Raw genomic sequence first — 19,021 nt, 5'->3', positions numbered from 1 at the left:
TGTTCGCAATCATAGGTACAACTTGATATATTGATTGAGGATGCATTTCCTTTCTTTTTTCATCTCACTAGGGAGCTTGAATAAAGTACTGTACTCGAGTACAATAATATTTCAGTATTTATCATATCCTAATTATGGTTCAGCATCAAGATAACCAGACATATGTGCATACATTTTTGATAGAGTAATAAAGATTCATATATAGACCTGTAATCTATTTGTTGCAAGATTTTATTACAACTGAAATTTTACGTTTTAGGACAAGACTAGAGTTGTGTCTCCTATAATTGATGTCATTAACATGGACAATTTCCAGTATGTTGGAGCATCAGCTGATTTGAAAGGCGGTATGTATAAATAAGACAGCAGTGAACGTTAATATAATTTTTTTGAATAGTTTTTATCTAAATTGTGACATTTGAAATGAGGATGATAATATTTTTCTATAAATTTCTAGCTACAGGCCCTTTGGTTCATAATCCAACTCTTATATATGGGTCCTTTAGCCTGTGCAAAGAATACATTGAACTGCACTTGTGCTAACCCATAATAGTTATAGGAGTCAAAACTACCTGCCTGGTTTTCCAAATTTGTAAAACCGGTTAGGATTCCCTATGCTCGACGTGGTGATTGGCCGATCACCACTTCATAGCCCTGCCCCTGACGGCACGACCCCCCTGCAATGTAACGGCCCGCCTCCTGCCGGGATTCAACCTGGCCAAAAGGTTGCAACCCTAATAGGAGTTCTGACATTTTTTATTTTACTATAAACCTTCAAATGATGCATTGTTGTGATTGTAACACACTTTGAGAAAACTCAAGTTTGGGCATAGAAGCTTTCATTAAAATTATGTTCACAAAGTACAATTATATTTCGACATGTTAAAACTATTTGCCAACAGGTGTCTTTAAAGATGTTCCTTTAGAAAGCTCCAAGCTGTCACTCCTCAGCTCCTGAAGGGACACGGGTTAGTTTGTTTAGCTTCATAAATGCACAGTAGGTGCAGTGGAGTGAAAATAAGTGTAAAGACTGAGTTCACACTTTTTGCTTTCTACAACCTCTACTTTATTCAATAAGGCATAATATGCACAACATCAATAAATCCATTACTGGATAATGTATCTGACACAACTTATTAAAACAGTCTTAAGGCATAGTAAATTTACCTGCATGTTTACCAAGTGTGAGCATTATGTCCTGTATTGTAGGAGGTCAGGATCCAGAGAAAAAGATGTTCCCAATTTCCTTACAGTATATAGTTTTTTCCCTCCACCCTATTCTCTTTGCATCTGTTTTCTTAACCAGGGATAAAAGACCCTTCTTAGCCTCATAGATATGTGTTAATGAAGTTGTTCTCATATTGCAGCTTGTGAGAGGGTTTATATATTCCTTGTAAAGTGCTATATATTTGTTTCAATTTTTAGAGACCATCCCCCCATCTCACTGCCATGTGGTCACCCTGCTGCTGACAAGACCTTATTAGCCATTACTGTGCCAACTATATATATATATATATATATATATATATATATATATATATATATATATATATATATATATATATATATATATATTTATAGTCATATTATTAACCGGCACTCACCTTCAATTAATCAAATCCCGGGTGCTCCTCGAAAAATTTATTTATGGATTTTTTTGAAAAGGAACTCTTCTCTAAGAATTTTTATCAACTATTTTTATACAAGAGATATATCGATGATGTGTTCCTGATTTGGCGGGGGGACCACGTCAGACTCCAAACATTTGTTGCCGAATTGAATGCCCTGTCCACTCCGGTCAAGTTCACACTGACCTCTGACCGTGATACAGTGGATTTTCTGGATATTAGAATTTTTCGTACATCTAGTGGTGTGGGTACTACACTATACCGCAAAGATACTGACAGAAACACAGTTTTGCATGCGCACAGTTTTCATCCGCCCTCTATTTTGAGATCAATACCATACACACAATTCCTTAGAGTTTTTCGGAACAATTCTGATTGTTGGCAAAGCAACAGGCGTATGAGATGCGTGAGAGATTTTTACAGCGCGGCTATCAAAGAGAATTTCTGGATAGTGAATTGGAAAAAGCTTTAACAAAAGAGAATACAGGTACATCCAGAACAATTTCAGGAGAACTGGATAAGGAAGATACTCTAACCTTTGTTTCTAGCTTTTGGCCTGTAAGCAAACACATCTGTACAACTATCAGAAAAAATTGGCCTATACTACAAATGGATAACAACTTACCATTTATTAAAGCGAAACTGCCGAGGTGTGCTTATCGTAAAGGTCGGGCCCTGCGTGACATACTGATGGTTACAGATTTGCATACTGAACGGGAAACTATTCTGCCACAGTCATGGCTGAAATTCAATAAGATGGGTTGCTTTAGGTGCAGTGGATGTATTACATGCGGGTTTCTTTTAACGGGTTCTCATTTTTCCCATCCACACAGTGGCAGGAGATATGAAATAAGACACAGGTTAACTTGCCTTTCTGAATATGTAGTGTATTGCATTATTTGCACATGTGGCTTGTATTATGTTGGGAAATGTACTACAACTTTTCGGATCCGCATGAATAATCGTAGATCCACCATACGCACTGCTCTGACTTCTGGTAAAGCGGATACCCCACTTGCTAGACACTGTGTAAGTTTTGGGCACTCGCTCCCCTCTATTCGATGTGTACTAATTGATCATGTCCCTCCACTTAAACGTGGAGGTGACAGGGGGAGAACACTACTTCAAAGAGAGGCCAAGTGGATCCGGACTTTGGACACAGTGGCCCCTAGGGGCCTAAATGAGATGTATTCATTGGCTTGCTTCATTTAAAAGAAATACTTGTCTATCCTTTTTTCAGATCTAATTAGTACTGTACATCCTTGAGAATGTTGTCAGTACGACTATTTTTAGACTTTTTATGGGTTATGGGCAGGAGATTGTTCTACACGATAAGTGTGCAATGGAAGTGTTGACACATTGTTACATTGCTCTTGAAATTTTTTACACTTATGTAGACTGCACTTTAGTTTTTTAAAAAACAAATTGGGTTTCAAGGATGACCATAGTAATAGGAGTACTTGAGCAAGCAAGTTAAGTAATAATTAAAACAATGGACTAATATGGTTCCTAGACAGTAAAAAATTTTGGGAACATATAGGCAGCATAAATACATTTGAAAGGTACTATTTGACAGAATTATTGCGACATGTAGATGCAACAAAGGGAATAAATAGCCCAAGTATTTTGACATACAGTAAATAGGGAACTATGTGTGATATATACATGGACTTGGATAGATCCATATTTTAATAGAACCTTATATTACCTGGGAGGCGGTGTTATAAACATAGCAATAACTTGCAATCAAATGTTGCCATACATGGCTATTTAACTTTTAAAAATATTTTCTGCCTGGAGTTGTATTTGAGTGGCATCCATAATAACCCAGTTTGTTAAATTTGTCATCTGCACAAACTCTTGTATGTTTAAAACGATTTGATGGTTCACAATTATGCATTTTATAACTGTTTTTTAATAATGTGGTTAACCTTTTTACACATTTTTATATTTGACTTTTAACACACACTTGGAAACGCGTTGATGTGTGTTAGTCTGTAACACTCCAATAAAACTTTTTTTATCACGACACCCGTGAGTGCTCCTAACTGTATCTATCTATATATATATATATATATATATATATATATATATATATATATATATATATATATATATATATATATATATATATATATATAAATATTATGAAATATAATAATCCCATAGTGACAGTCTCTAGAGCAGACTGAAATTTGTTCAATTACATCAGAATTGTTATGATATTGTCTTTAGCCTTTGAAGGGGTGGTTTACTTTTAAGTTAACTTTTAGGGGCACATTTACTTAGTTCAAGTGAAGGAATAGAATAAAGAAAACTTTGAATTTCGGATAATTTTTTTGGCTACTTCGACCTTCGACTTCGAATCGAACGAAACTAAAAATCGTTTTGACTATTCGACCATTCGATAGTCGAAGTACTGTCTCTTTAAAAAATACATCGACCCCCTACTTTGCCAAGTAAAACCTACCAAACCTCAATGTTGGAAGGTCCCCATAGGCTTTCTAACAAATTTTTAGTCGAAGGAAAATCGTTCGATCGATGGATTAAAATCCTTTGAATCGTTCGATTGATGGATTAAAATCCTCGAATCGTTCGATCGATGGATTAAAATCCTTTGAATCGTTCGTTTTGAAGGAGTTAATCGTTCGATCTAACGATTTTTCCTTCGATCGAACGAATTGCGGTAAATCCTTCGACTTTCGATATTCGAAGCCGAAGGATTTAATTTAGACAGTCGAATATCGAGGGTTAATTAACCCACGATATTCGACCTTAAGTAAATGTGCCCCTAAGTATCTTTTAAATTGATTTTAATTTTTTATTTGTTATTGTTTTGTAATTATTTGCCTTTTTCTTGTGACTCTTTCCAGCTTTGGAAGTCAGTGACCCCATCTAAAAATCAATGTTCTGTAAGACTGCAAATTTATTGTTCTTGATACTTTTCTTACTCATATTTCTATTCTGGTCCCCTACTATTCATAGTCTAGTCACTTATTCAAATTGATGAATGGTTGCTAGGGTAATTTGGGCCCTTGCAACCAGATTGCTGAAATTGCAAACTGGAGAGCTGCTGAATACACAGCTAAATAACCCAAAAAAACACAAATGAAAACCAATTTCAAATTGTCTCAGATTATTGTACGTTGCATCATACTAAACCTTAATTTGAAGGTGAACAACCTCTTTAAAGATTCCATAGGGGTCAATTACAACAGCAAGTGTAGTTGTGGTCCCACAAGTTTCCCTGCAGTCTGTTGCATGTAAAAACCCAATTATTAAAGGTGCTTGCATCAAAATGTTCTCCTTGCTCCTCTGTATAGCTGTGCTCGACCTACTCAGTTCTCCCTGCCTTCTTTTATGAAATGGTCACAGTTGCAATAGGAACAGCGCATTTGCACCTGAAGAATATGGAGCACATGTCACTCGCACAGTGAACATTGGAAATGACAGCAACCAGACTCTTGCACAGTTGTGTTTTTAATATGCAATATGCACAGTTGCATTAATTTTGATGCATCAGCCACAGCTGCTTTAGATGAAATGCTTCCAGGCATGTGCAACAATGCTGGAATTCTAGGGGAAACTGCATTGTTGGGGGAAAATGGCAATCACACTTAAAATTGCACTTTGCTTGCTACATTGCTGTCATATCTTTATATCTCCAGCCACTAGAAGAAAATAGTGGCCTATAGACATTTTTTACAGCATTTGCTTTGTTGGATGCATATTTATATTGATCAAATTGAACCACAGATATGCTTTCTTGTGTAATTGACATGAATTATATAATTTCAGAACAGGTCAAGTTGATTTATCTAATGAATATATTTTTATTTACAATTAGTTTGGTTTGAATTCGTATCTTATCATTCATCATAGTATCCTTATCCTGTAGTATGCAAAAATCTCACAATATGTATTAAATTTTTCAGGTTTTGACTGGAATTTGGTTTTTAAGTGGGACTATATGACGCCAGAACAGAGAAGGACCAGACAAGGAAATCCAGTAGCTCCAATTAAGTATGTTTTTTTTTTTTTTTTCATTTTCTTGATAAAATTGAAACCATTATTTTATGTACATTTTACAAAAAACTATTTAGGTTACTCCTACCAATACAAGTAAGCATTAGAAAACAGCAGGTGTATGGAGAACTAACTTAAATGTATCCTCTTATGCTGTATCCCAGTTGTAAAAACATGTACACATTTCAATCATTGTAAATCATATTTTTATATGTATATTTTATATTTTTATTTTCAATATTTTGTTAATCACCTAGATAACAAAGATTATTACAACAATTTATTGAAGAAATAACCATGAATACTTATGTTACACATTTAAAATCTCTTCATTATAGTAATTATAAAAATTAGATCTCTTTTATTTAGGTTATTTCTCCACCTTGCCTGCATTTTCAGGCAGGACTGTGATGGCAAAGTTTCTGATGGTAGTTCAACTATGGCTCTCGCACACCCTTAGAAAATTAAAGTAACGACACCTGGTGCACAAAGGTAGAGGATCGGCCGCCTCACAAACAGTCCAGCAGAAAGAATCCCAAGGCACACAGGATAATTGCAAGCAAGCTGTTTATTGCGAAGTGCAACGTTTCAGGGTCACGCCCCTTTCTCAAGCAATGTTTCGGGGTCACGCCCCTTTCTCAAGCATACTTGAGAAAGGGGTGTGACCCCGAAACATTGCACTTCGCAATGAACACGCAAGGCAGCTTGCTTGCAATTATCCTGTGTGCCTTGGGATTCTTTCTGCTGGAAAGTTTCTGATGGTAACACATACAGAGGGAAACCATAAAGATAGTGCCAGATTTGGTGGCGAGGATTTGCTAACCCCATACCTAGTACTAGGCAAATGCTTAACCTGACAGTATAGGGTTTTGTAATTTAAATACAATCTTAAATTGTATCTGATGTTAAGCACCCATGACATCAGGAAAAATTGCAGTGGTTGCAAAATGAGCAAATCTTTCCCTGATAACAAAATAAGTAATTTTAAATGCAGTAAGTGGCTAAAAATTCTGCACCGAAATCCATTTCTCAAAAGAGCAAACAGATTTTTTTTATATTAATTTTGAAATCTGACATGGGGCTAGACATATTTTCAGTTTCCCAACTGCCCCCAATCATGTGACTTGTGCTCTGATAAACTTCACTCATTACTGCTGTACTGCAAGTAACCAGATAGCAGCTCCCTGACACAAGATAACAGCTGCCTGGTAGATATAAGAACAGCACTCAATGGTAAAATCCAGGTCCCACTGCGACACATTCAGTTAGATTGAGCAGGAGAAACAACAGCCTGCCAGAAATCAGTTTCATCCTAAAGTGCTGGCTCTTTCTGAAAGCAAATGACCAGGCAAAACGACCTGAGATGGCTGCCTACACACCAATATTACAACTAAAATAAATTACACTTGCTGGTTCACAAATTAAATTTTCCATGGTAAAGTGAATTATTTGCAGTGTAAACAGTGTAATTTAGAAATCAAAACCACATCATAAAAATCATGACAGAATCCCTTTAAAGAAAACAAATATGGAACTATACCAGCCTTCCCTTTCGGAGATAAATGCAACCACTATTTTGCAATATCAAGGAGAAAAGGGCTCCAAAACTATTCTTTGGACAAGAAAACCAACACGGCAGATCAAAAGTAAAAGTGGAAGGCTGGATTCATAAATCCATACCACTAATAAATTGACATACACAAGGAAAGGTTATTGAAAAAAAATCTAAAAATTTGAACACAAATTTTTGTAAAAACAAAATTTACTTAGATTGTCCATGTATCTGTATATCAAAATATAATTCTGCTGTAGTTTCCATTTGAATTAGGAGTGTACGAAATCCCTATTTTTGTGATTTGGCTAAATCCAAATCTTTCAGGAAGGAAACAACCTAATCCATGTGCAAATTAGGGTGCAGAAGGGGGGGAATAACATTTTCGATCCTCATCATCTAGTCACATTGTTTTAAGGGTTTGGATTTGGTTTCTCCAGGCTCTTGAATTTGTTTGAGTTGTAATCATGCTAAAAAACAATTTGATTTATCAGATGCCAACATTCTGTGCATGCATCATTTTAATTTGTTTGTAGTTTGTAAAGGTTTAACAGTATATTTTTAAGATGTACGGTGTGTGTTCCTCTCCACTGCATTGGCGTTTTTCAGGGTCTTGTTTTTGCCTGTTTTTTTTTTTTTTTTTTTTTGAGCTTTGTTACTCTTTTTCCTTTTCCTGGCTTCCATCAGTATCCCTACTGAGGAGTTAGGATTGCTTTAGGATGCAGGAAAACAACTATTTGTATTTGTCTTTAATTAAATTAAGAAGAATACAGTGTGTGTTGCGTTCAGGGCCGCCATCAGGGGGGGACAGGGGGGACAAGCGTACCGGGCCCGGGCATGAAGGGGGGCCCGGCAGCGCTGCATTTTTTTGAAGATCCGGGCCCCCCTTACGAGCGCCCGAGCCGTACGTCTTGCCTCTTCAGTGCCGAATGCGGAAGTGCCGAAAAGCCGAAGCCGATGCGACGAAAAGACCCGAAGTCATGGAAAAAGCCGAAGTCACGAAGCGCCGAAAAGACCCGAAGTCACGAAAACAGCCGAAGCCGAAGTCCTGAAGCAGCGCAAAGACCCGAAGTCACGAAAACAGCCGAAGCCGAAGTCCTGAAGCGGTGAAAAGACCCGAAGTCACGAAAGGAGGCGAAGTTGAAGTACTGAAGCCATGAGTTCAATTCTACTGAACACCAGTTTGTGTTTTTTTTTTTTTTTTAATCCCCTGGCCACCAATGTATTATTTTAATATTCTATAGGCCCCTGCCACCAATCTTTTTTTTAAAACTTTTGTTTTTGGGGCCCCAATTTTTTTTTTAACTCGTAAGGGGCCCCTTGCCACCATTGTTTTTTTTTTTTGGGTTTTTTTTTAAAAAAAAAAATTAATTTTCTTTTTGGTGGCCCCAAATTTTTTTAACCTGCCACCAGTTTTTTTTTTTTTTTCAAAAAAAAATTATTTTTTTTTTAAATTTTTTTTGGGGCCCCAATTTGTTTTTAACTTGTAAGGGGGCCCCTGCCACCATTTTTTTTTTTTCAAAAAAATTTTTTTTTCTCCAAATTTTTTTTTTGGGGCCCCAATTTGTTTTTAACTTATAAGGGGGCCCCTGCCGCCAATGTTTGTTTATTTTTTAGTTTTTTTTACATTTTTTTTTGTTGGGGCCCCAAGTTTTTTTTAACAGGGGGCCCCTGCCACCAATGTTTTAAAAAAAAAAAAAATTTTAATTTTTTTTTTTTGGGGGCCCCAATTTTTTTTATAAGGGGGCCCTGACCATCAATAGCTTTTTACAACTTGTGTGGGGGGGGGGTTACTTTTTTAGCGCTGATGTCTGTGTGGTCTTTTAACTGCGATGTGGGCGGGATATGGGGCGGAGCTTGGTCGTCAGTGTGGGCGGGGCCCAGGGGGCCCCAAAAATTTTGTTGTACGGGGCCCCGTGATTTCTAATGGCGGCCCTGGTTGCGTTGCATGATGACACAGCATGCCAGTTATTGGCATTCTTCAAGAAAATTGACCCAGATATTTAAGTTCTTATTTATGATAACCTAGTTACAATAAGCACTCTCTTGTCTGAAACAAACAGATGTACAATTTGAACAAGACCAAGTGACCAATCACATCTTATTTTACTGTGATGCTAGTGGTTGCATGACTTAATTTTATTGTTTGTGTTTTAATTTAGAACTCCAATGATTGCAGGTGGACTGTTTGTTATGGATAAATCATACTTTGAACAATTGGGAAAGTATGATATGATGATGGATGTTTGGGGTGGTGAAAATTTGGGTAAGTGTGCAATCTATTAACCATTTTCGTTGTTTTACTAGAAGGAGAATACAGCAAGTTTTGACAATATTCTCTTCACATTGGTGAAAATTAACATATACATATAACAAATTTTCCAGTGAGTTTTTGACAATTTACTAAGAGCAGAAAAATAAATTATTGCCAAGAGAAATTTCTCCTTGTTCAGGCTGATAAACTGCCATTATGAAGACGGAGTAGCTTCTCAATCTTAGTTGTGTTCAGAATAATAGCAGTATGTTTAAAAAAAAGTGAATAAAGCTCGTGTATGGAAATAATGGCTTTTATTTCCATACACGCAAACTGCATTGGGAACACTGCACATTCTATTCCAAATCAAAACATGAAGAGAAATGGATCAAATATGTGTTATTCCTTTACAGGAAGTGAAGAAAATGGAATATTAGGCTCTTCAAAAAAAACAGCAGTGTCTGCATTCTTCTTTACAAACGTAAACAGCCACTGTATAAACTAAACTAAAATGTTTCAAGGTTTTGCTTTCCTTTGAGAACTGCTACACATCTGTGTTGCATTAAGTCAACCAACTTCTGGCACCTGTTACATTCTACTATTCTTATGCATTTCTTGGTTTTGCCTCAGAAACAGCATTTTTGATGTCATCCATCCCGAAAGTTTTCTATTGGACTAAAGTCCAGGGATTGGGCTGGCCACTCCATAACATCAATCTTGTTTCTCTGGAACAAAGATGTTGCTCATTTACTGGTGTATTTGGGGTCTTGTTGAAACACCCATCAAGGGCATTTTCTCTTCAGCATAAGGCAACATGACCTCTTCAAGTATTTTGATGTATTGAAACTGATCCATGATCCCTGGTATGTGATAAATAGGCCCAACACCAGTATGAGAAACATCCCCATATCGATGCTTTCCCAACACTGTCTTCACAGTGTACTGTGACTTGAATTCAGTGTTTGTGGGTCATCTGACAAACTGTCTGCGGCCCCTAGACCCAGAAAGAACAAACTTGCTTTTATCAGTCCACAAAATGTTGCGCCATTTCTCTTTAGGTCAGTCAATTGTAACCTCTTCAGCACGTCTTTTCTTCAACAATGGGAAATTGCGAGGACTTCTTTCCGACAGCTTGGCCTCACATAGGCGTCTTTTAATTGTAACAGTACTCACAGATATCTTTAGACCTTCCTGGAGCTGGTCATTGGCTGAGTCTTTGCCATTTTGGCTATTCTTCTATCCATTCGAATGGTAGTTTTCAGTTTTCTTTCAAGTCTTTCAGGCTTTGGTTGCCATTTTAAAGGATTCAAGATCATTTTAGCTGAGCAGTCTGTCATTTTCTGCACTTGTTTTATGTTTTCCCCTTGCCAATCACCTTTTTAATCAAAGTACGTTGTTCTGAACAGTGTCTGGAACATAGTTACATAGTTAAATCGGGTTGAAAAAAGACAAAGTCCATTAAGTTCAACCCCTCCAAATGAAAACCCAGCATCCACACACGCACCCCTCCCTACTTTCACATAAATTATATATACCCATATCTATACTAACTATAGAACTTAGTATCACAATAGTGACATTATGTCTATCCAAGAAATCATCCAAGCCCCTCTTAAAGGCATTAACAGAATCGGGCATCACAACATCACCTGCCAGTGCATTCCACAAACTCACTGACCTCACTGTAAAGAACCACCTATGTTACTTCAAATGATGCTTCTTCTAGTCTGAAGGGGTGGCCTCTGTTACAGGAACAACCTATTTTACTCAGATTTTCAGAGAGAAATGCACTATAACCAGCATGCACATCATTTGCTGCATTCCTTCCTTAAATAAGGGCCACTTGACACCTGTTTTTTTCCACATAATGAATGACCTCACTAACTGAACTCCACAATGCTATTATTTGGAATAAGCCTCAATTAATGATTCAATTACACAGAATCGGCAGCATACATGTCATGAGTGTTGGCTCTGTTGGTTTTCTATTACTCTTCTATACCTACTAGTAAATTATTTGCCATGTAGAAATATAATTTCTACCAAAAACAGTGATTGATCAGGTTAGTGAGATCGGACTGCAATTATTCTGAACACATTTGTACATTACTTCCTCCATGCAACTTTTCCACATGTCATTTCCTCATGGCCAAAATTCTCTAGAGAATTTTTGCCAAGAGGAAATTTTGCATTTTCTCTCATAAAAGCATACTTACATGGTTACATAGTTAAATCGGGTTGAAAAAAGACCAAAGTCCATCAAGTTCAACCCCTCCAAATGAAACCCAGCAACCATACATACACACACTGACCCCTCCATACACTTGCATAAACTACATATACCCATATACTAAATTAACTAACTATACTAACTACAATTTTCAGTAAATACAGTCATATGAAAAAGTTTGGGAACCCCTCTTAATTCTTTGGAGTTTTGTTTATCATTTGCTGAGCTTTCAAAGTAGCAACTTCCTTTTAATATATAACATGCGTAATGGAAACAGTAGTATTTCAGCAGTGACATAAAGTTTATTGGATTAACAGAAAATATGCATCATAACAATATTAGACGGGTGCATAAATTTGGGCATCCCAACAAAGATATTACATCAATACTATGTTGAGCTTCCTTTTGCAAATGTAACAGTCTCTAGACACCTCTCCTTTAGCCTTTGATGAGTGTCTGGATTCTGGATGGCGGTATTTTTGACCATACAATATCTCCAAAAATCATCCCATAGATTTTCGATGATATTCAAGTCGGGGGACTGTGACGGCCATTCCAGAATATTGTACTTCTCCCTCTGTATAAATGCCTTTGTAGATTTCAAAGTGGGTGTAGGGTCATTGTCTTGTTGGAATATCCAACCCCTGCGTAACTTCAACTTTGTGACTGATGCTTGAACATTATCCTAAAGAATTTGTTTAACAAGGGCCCCAGTCCCTGAACTAGCCACACAGCCCCCAGCACCACCATGCTGCTATGTTGGCTTAATTACATTGGTGTTTATTACAGACAACAGCTGTTTGTATTGCTTGCAGTTGTTTCAGAGTTGCCATCTGGTTTCCATTGTGGCTTCCTTGTGTTGTTTTTCTTAAGTGTAGGGCAGGGGAATCTGCAGTATCACTTTTAGTCATTGTTTTTGTATAATGCAATAACACAACTCTGTTTCCTTCCTGATACAAAGATTTTCTTTTTTAACTTAGAAATCTCATTCCGTGTGTGGCAGTGCAGTGGGAGCCTTGAAATTATCCCTTGCAGTAGGGTAGGCCATGTGTTTCGAAAGCAGCATCCATATACTTTCCCCGGTGGCAGTGGAACTGTATTTGCCAGGTAAATATTAAGTATGTACTTAAGGATATACTTGATGAGTTTTAACTTGCATAACACCTGAACTGGGAACTAGCACTTACAGTATATGGCAGTGTCCCCCACTGTAACCTATAGCACTTAATATCCCTCCTATTTATGTCTGTAAGTTACCCTTCCAATTAGACTGTTGTCTCTACAGGGCAGGGGCCTCCATTTTTTTGTCTCCTTGACACTAAGCACTTAATATGTATTGTAACTGTATTTTATAGTTATCTGTATTGTATTTTTGTACTTATTTGTACTATTATTGCAATGACCCCCTTTTTCTTCTATTAATTTATTGTTCTGCTGTACAGTACTTTGCCCTCAAGGAGCGCTATAGTAATAAAAATATAGATACATTTATTTCCTCACCCAGAGGCATTACATTATTGTATAGGTATTAAAGGATATATTAAGGAATTGTCTTATTTTATGTATATGAACAAAAAATTGAAACAATAAAGAATATGCAAAAAAAAAAAAGGGGGGGGGAGGTTAATAATGAGGTTTGCTTTCTTTTGCTTGCCTCCATGGAAAAGACATAATATTCATGAATTAAATTCTACTTTCATGTAAGGTGAACAGTGACATATTTGAATTATCTCACACATCACCACTGGTTTATATATTCTGTATTATGCTATTATTATTATTGTTGTTGTTTTTTTTTTTTTTCTTTTTTGTGATTTTGAGGCAAAAAAGAAACCGCTATGGGGGTTCCTTCCTCTGGCAGATGGGTCATCCTTTTTTTGGATCAAAAGGTTTAAACTTAGGGGATGCCTTTTCTTCTCTTTTCTGCAGTTTAATGTGCAAATACCAACAGTTTTATAAATAGTGAAATGAATGACTTCCAGTGATAAATATCTCTATCAATGTATTGCAGGTGCCTGCTCTGTGTATTTTATAAGGAAATTAAAATAAAATAAAACTATCATCTGAATTATTATTTTGTTACAGAAATACACGAAGGGCTGCAGAAGTTTGGATGGATGATTATAAGAATTTCTACTATGCAGCTGTACCTTCTGCAAGAAATGTACCATATGGAAAGTAAGTGCACACAAAAAATTTTAACATAACATTACAGGCAAATTACTAATGCTAAACATGTTAGACATGGAAAATATCCCTTTCTTTTTTGTCACCCTTTTTATCATAGTGACTAATTTAAAGGGGCACTATGGCGAAAATGAAAATTCAATATAAGCTTCAGCATACTGAATTAAGATTTCCTTTCCTAGCAGATGTATTAGAGTTTACTCAAATAACTGATTCCAGTACAGACAAAAATAACTGCCTTTTGAACAAATTCTGCATGTAGAGAGACAGGATTTCTGTTGATATTAATAGAGTGAGCTCTAATACATCTTCTAGGCCAGGGATCCCCAACCTTTAGAATCCTTGAGCAACATTCAGATGTAAAAGGAGTTGGGGAGCAACACTAGCATGAAAACTATTCCTGGGGTGCCAAATAAGGGCTGTGATTGGCCCTTTAGTAGACCCTATGTGGATTGTCAACCTACATTGAAGCTCTGTTTGCCAGAGTACCTGGTTTTTATGCAGCCAAAACTTGCCTGGAATTCAAAAATAATCACCTGCTTTGAGGCCACTGGGAGCAACATCCAAGGAGTTGGAGGGCAACATGTTGCTCAAGAGCTACTGGTTGGGGATCACTGTTCTAGGCAAAAGGAGCCCCCCCCCCATATAAGATATATTGGATTTCACTGATTCAATGATTATCACTCACTCATTGATCTGACACCCAACTCCTGCATGAAGAGAGAATGAAGAGAAACAGATGCTGATAGAGGAATAGTGAAGATAAACTTGATTATTTCAGAAACAGTACCGAATTTTCAATTGTCTGTATTTAGAAAGTTTCTTATTTCAGTATGCTGATGCTTATATTAGATTTTCGTGATAGTTCCCCTTTAAGGATGTGTTTTCTTCTGAGCCCAACTGATGTCTGCATACTATACCATTTATGCTATTGTGGCACCTGATGTACTTTTCAAAATAAACTCTGTGCTTTTTACGCCCTTCTAGCATTCAGAGCCGCTTAGAGTTAAAAAAAAACCTGGGATGCAAGCCTTTCAAGTGGTATCTAGAAAATGTTTATCCAGAACTAAGGTGAGATGGGAAACTTTGTTTTATGGAATTCTTTTTAGTTATATTTTTTTGGTTTTTCTTTTTCAAAATTCTGCCTTGAACAAAACAACCAAGTGCTTCATGCAAAAGGATTTGCCTTTTTAAGGTGAGAACTCTGCATGAAGTGACAATTAACAAGAGAGGGGAAACATCCCTAGTAAACTAAATAACTTAATTTATGTTGTTTTAACCTGATTTCCCCTATCAATAGTTTACATGATCTAATTGTTTGCCTATGAATTCAATATTGATGGGGAATAGGCAGAAAGAGAAAAAGATTTAGAGTCCTGTTTAAAAAGTTTCGCGGTTGAGGGGGGAAAAAGTGCGTGCTAAAAAAAATGCAACAATACTTGCGGGGGTTTCCGCTCTAAAAATGGCTTATTGATGAAAAAAAATGTGGAAAATATTCCTGCTTAAGGTTTTCTGTGGGAAAAAGTTGCACACCAACTAGTATCGATTTCTTAATTTAGTTTCAAAAATAATCTCAAATGTTTTAATAAACTGGTACAGGTGTGGAATCCGTTCTGAATTACGGAAAGGCCGTCTCCCATAGACTCTGTTTTATTCAAATAATCCAAATTTTTAGATATGATTTGTTTTTTCTCTGTAATAATAAAACCGTACCTTCCACTTGGTCCAAAGTAAGATCAAATTAATCCTTACTGGAAGCAGAATCATCCTATTGGCTTTATTTAATGTTTACATGATTAGTAGATTTATGGTATGAAGATCCAAATTACGAAAAGATCCGTTATCTGGAAAGCCCCAGGCCCTGACCATTCTGGATAACAGGCCCTTACCTGTAATATAAAGTTGTTAGAAAATATTCTTAATGATTTAAATAAAAGTCACTGGTTTTACTTGGCCAGTTTTTGTTTGTTACTTTATATGGTTTTGACTATTCAATGTTTCAAAAAAAATGCTAGTGCGTTTTTTTTCCTTAGACAGCTCCGACTGATTTTTACATAAAATCTGCAGCTTTTAGATGCTAAAATTTTACATTTACATTTTTAGACTTTTTTTTGTGCTTTAAAAACTGTACATTCCAGTTTTTTGAAAGCATATTCGAAGCTGAATTGTGGAGTGAAAAGTATAATTTGAATGATAATAAATCACCCCCTAGTTTAGTAAGTAATAATAAACAGCTTATTCACTAAATGGGAATAATATAAAAGCCTTATAGAACAATGGAATCTGCATGAGATTCATCATCCTGGAAATCCCCAAAATCTCTAGGCGCCCCTGTGCACAGTTTTAGTGAAAATGCACATAGGAAGTGCAGTGATAACAGACTTCCGCTCATTGCTCACACCCGTAGATACTCCAACCCCCTCTCCTCCGATGCCAGATTTAGTGAGGAGTTTTTTGGGTTTTTTTTAATTAAATTTTTTTATTTACCATGCTGTCATCCAAGGGTTCTCCCCCTTAAAGTTGCCACCCTAGGCACCAGGCCCTCCCGTGCCTTTATAATAAAAACGTCTCTGACCCTAGATATGTAAGTGGTAGCAAATTAAAATTTTGTATTTTTTTTTCTAGACCATTATGTAACATTTCACTGAACTTTTTCTTTACAAGTTACTTTTGGAATATGTTCCCAGGGTTCCTGATCACCAAGATATTGCATTTGGGGCTTTGCAGCAAGGCACAAATTGTTTGGACACATTAGGCCATTTTGCAGATGGTGTAGTTGGAGTTTATGAATGTCACAACGCTGGAGGCAATCAGGTAGGTATAAATAAGATGCATTATCTGTATTCCGAAAATTTTCCGAATTTTCTTTTCATGCAGGATTGCTGTCTCACAAGGATTCTGCAAAACTGAACCAAATCATAATTTGTACATTAAATGCTAGTATATATTTTGAATTCACACATAAATCTGCAAATAACACAAACTTTTATAGTTTGTAAGGATTTAACGAATGATTTAAAGCAAATAGTACGATCGAACGAAAAATCATTCGATCGAACGATTAAATCCTTCGAATCGTTCGATTCAAAGGATTTTAATCCATCGATCGAACGATTTTTCTTCGACCAAAAAAACATTAGAAAGCCTATGGGGACCTTCCCCATAGGCTAACATTGCACCTCGGTAGGTTTTAGGTGGCGAAGTAGGGGGTCGAAGTTTTTTTTTTGTTTTTTTTTTTAAAGTACTTCGACTATCGAATGGTCGAATATTCGAGCGATTTTTAGTTCGAGTCATAGTCGATGGTCGAAGTAGCCAAAAAAATCATTCGAAATTCAAAGTTTTTTTTTCTTCTATACATTCACTCGAGCTAAGTAAATGGGCCTCTATGTGTGGAAATGAGTCTTTGGTATCAAAACAACGTGTTCTTCATCACGTAAAGAACTGTGGCTCTGCGAAAGTAAATTAAAATGAACTGCAGCTGACATATCTAATTGTATTGTACCGCACTTAATGTATTTAAATGACAACAGTCGTGTTTATGGAAGCCACCAGTAACCAATGTTTTATGTTCTTGACCTTTACTTACCTACTACATGGGGGTATTGACAAAGTTTGGGAATTGTAGTTCAGGCACTTAATTCCTACCTTTACCCAGTGGTTATAGAAGGTTATGTTTACAATGTATGTGAGTAACTAGAGTTACCTCTCGGCTGGATTTTGCTTGTGTGTGCATACATTTTTTTCTGATGCAATAAAAATAAATCCTATCTTGGCTGTCTGGCAGGGAAAGGTGGTAAGGGGAGGGTTAAAGGACCAGTAACTGGTCCTTTAAAGAACAAGGTCTGTCACTTTATTTTTTGTGAGGTAGTTGCCATATGCAGCAGTATCATTAGAAGCTATAATTGACAGGTTGAGAAAAACAGGCAGGTGTAGGGACTTCAAGTAACACAAAAGTATACCTGTCAGTGTAGCACAGTAAAATCGGAATTTTTCTGATTAATTTAAAAAAAAAAAAAAAAAAAATCTGACCAAACTTGAACCCACGATTTACCCTTATTTATCATGAATAAACTGGATCAACATAAACCACGACTTTTTCAGATCGTCACTAGAAAAATCCGTTTTTTTTTCAGATTTGACACCCAAAAAGTCTGAAATTTTAGTGAAATTGGCAGAAAAGCCCAAAATGTTCGGATTATCGTTAGAAACAGCGCAGACGATAATATCTTGCAAATAGGACCTCTACCATTGACTTCTACAGGACCTTGACATGTTAAAGATGGAGTATTTTCAGATTTCTCATTTTGCAGCCTTGGGTATAATAAATCTCGCAAAATTCTATTTTTTGTCCACTAAAAATGTTAATTTTATAGTAAAAAAACCCCTAAAATTTTTCTTTTTGCAATTCAGACTTTAATAAATAAACTTCCAAAATGTACATTTAATTTTAGAATCCGTTTAACTTTAAATGCTCTCTTTTTCTCCCCTCACCCTTTATCACTTCACCTGCTATTGTTCACAAAAAATGGAGCGCTCACCTCCCAAACAAACACTGTTGATGTGCCAGGTGCTGTAATAGAAGACCCAATCCTGTCCTCGGGTCGCATCAATACATGGAAAAAAACAGCAGCACACTATTAAATTTGCAAAAGTGCTCAAATGCAGAATTTATTTAGCCCATAGCATACAAAAGGCGTTTGTATGCTATGGGCTAAATAAATTCTGCATTTGAGCACTTTTGCAAATTTAACAGTGTGCTGCTGATTTTTTCCACAGACATATTGTTAACTTGGCTTTAGCCAAATTCTGAGAATCTAAATTCCAGAAACACAGCAAGACAACATTTGTATTATTTCCCATGTGATAGTAGATTCAGTAGTCATATACTGATTTCTGACTAAGGAAACAGTCATTATTAACTTTGCTGACTCTGTCAGAGTGTATTCTGCTATTTGGACAATGTATTCTTCTACTTCTATATATTCAATATAATGTTTATCTGCTTTTAGGAATGGGCTTTAACCAAGGATAAATCAGTGAAACATATGGATCTTTGCCTTACTGTTGTAGACAGGGTACCGGGCTCCCTTATAAAACTTCAAGGCTGTAGAGAAAATGACAGCAGACAGGTAAGCATGTTACAT

The 19,021-nt window shown here is 36.4% G+C and overlaps 1 protein-coding gene across 1 annotated transcript in view; it reads left to right on the top strand.

Moving 5' to 3' along the window:
- Positions 1 to 19,021, top strand: part of galnt2.S (polypeptide N-acetylgalactosaminyltransferase 2 S homeolog) — a 45,593-nt gene that overhangs the window by 23,456 nt on the left and 3,116 nt on the right. Inside the window, exons 8-15 of the mRNA XM_018265270.2 lie at positions 260 to 347; positions 5,564 to 5,651; positions 9,369 to 9,472; positions 12,671 to 12,797; positions 13,776 to 13,868; positions 14,865 to 14,948; positions 16,565 to 16,691; positions 18,887 to 19,006. Coding sequence (XP_018120759.1) covers positions 260 to 347; positions 5,564 to 5,651; positions 9,369 to 9,472; positions 12,671 to 12,797; positions 13,776 to 13,868; positions 14,865 to 14,948; positions 16,565 to 16,691; positions 18,887 to 19,006 — 831 coding nt within the window. The remainder of the gene's footprint in view (positions 1 to 259; positions 348 to 5,563; positions 5,652 to 9,368; positions 9,473 to 12,670; positions 12,798 to 13,775; positions 13,869 to 14,864; positions 14,949 to 16,564; positions 16,692 to 18,886; positions 19,007 to 19,021) is intronic.

The sequence above is a fragment of the Xenopus laevis genome, chromosome 5S, assembly GCF_017654675.1.
Source record: "Xenopus laevis strain J_2021 chromosome 5S, Xenopus_laevis_v10.1, whole genome shotgun sequence".
Taxonomy (NCBI): Eukaryota; Metazoa; Chordata; class Amphibia; order Anura; family Pipidae; genus Xenopus; species Xenopus laevis.
Note: the sequence above shows the minus strand (reverse complement) of the source record. Positions and strands in the feature narration are given on the sequence as shown.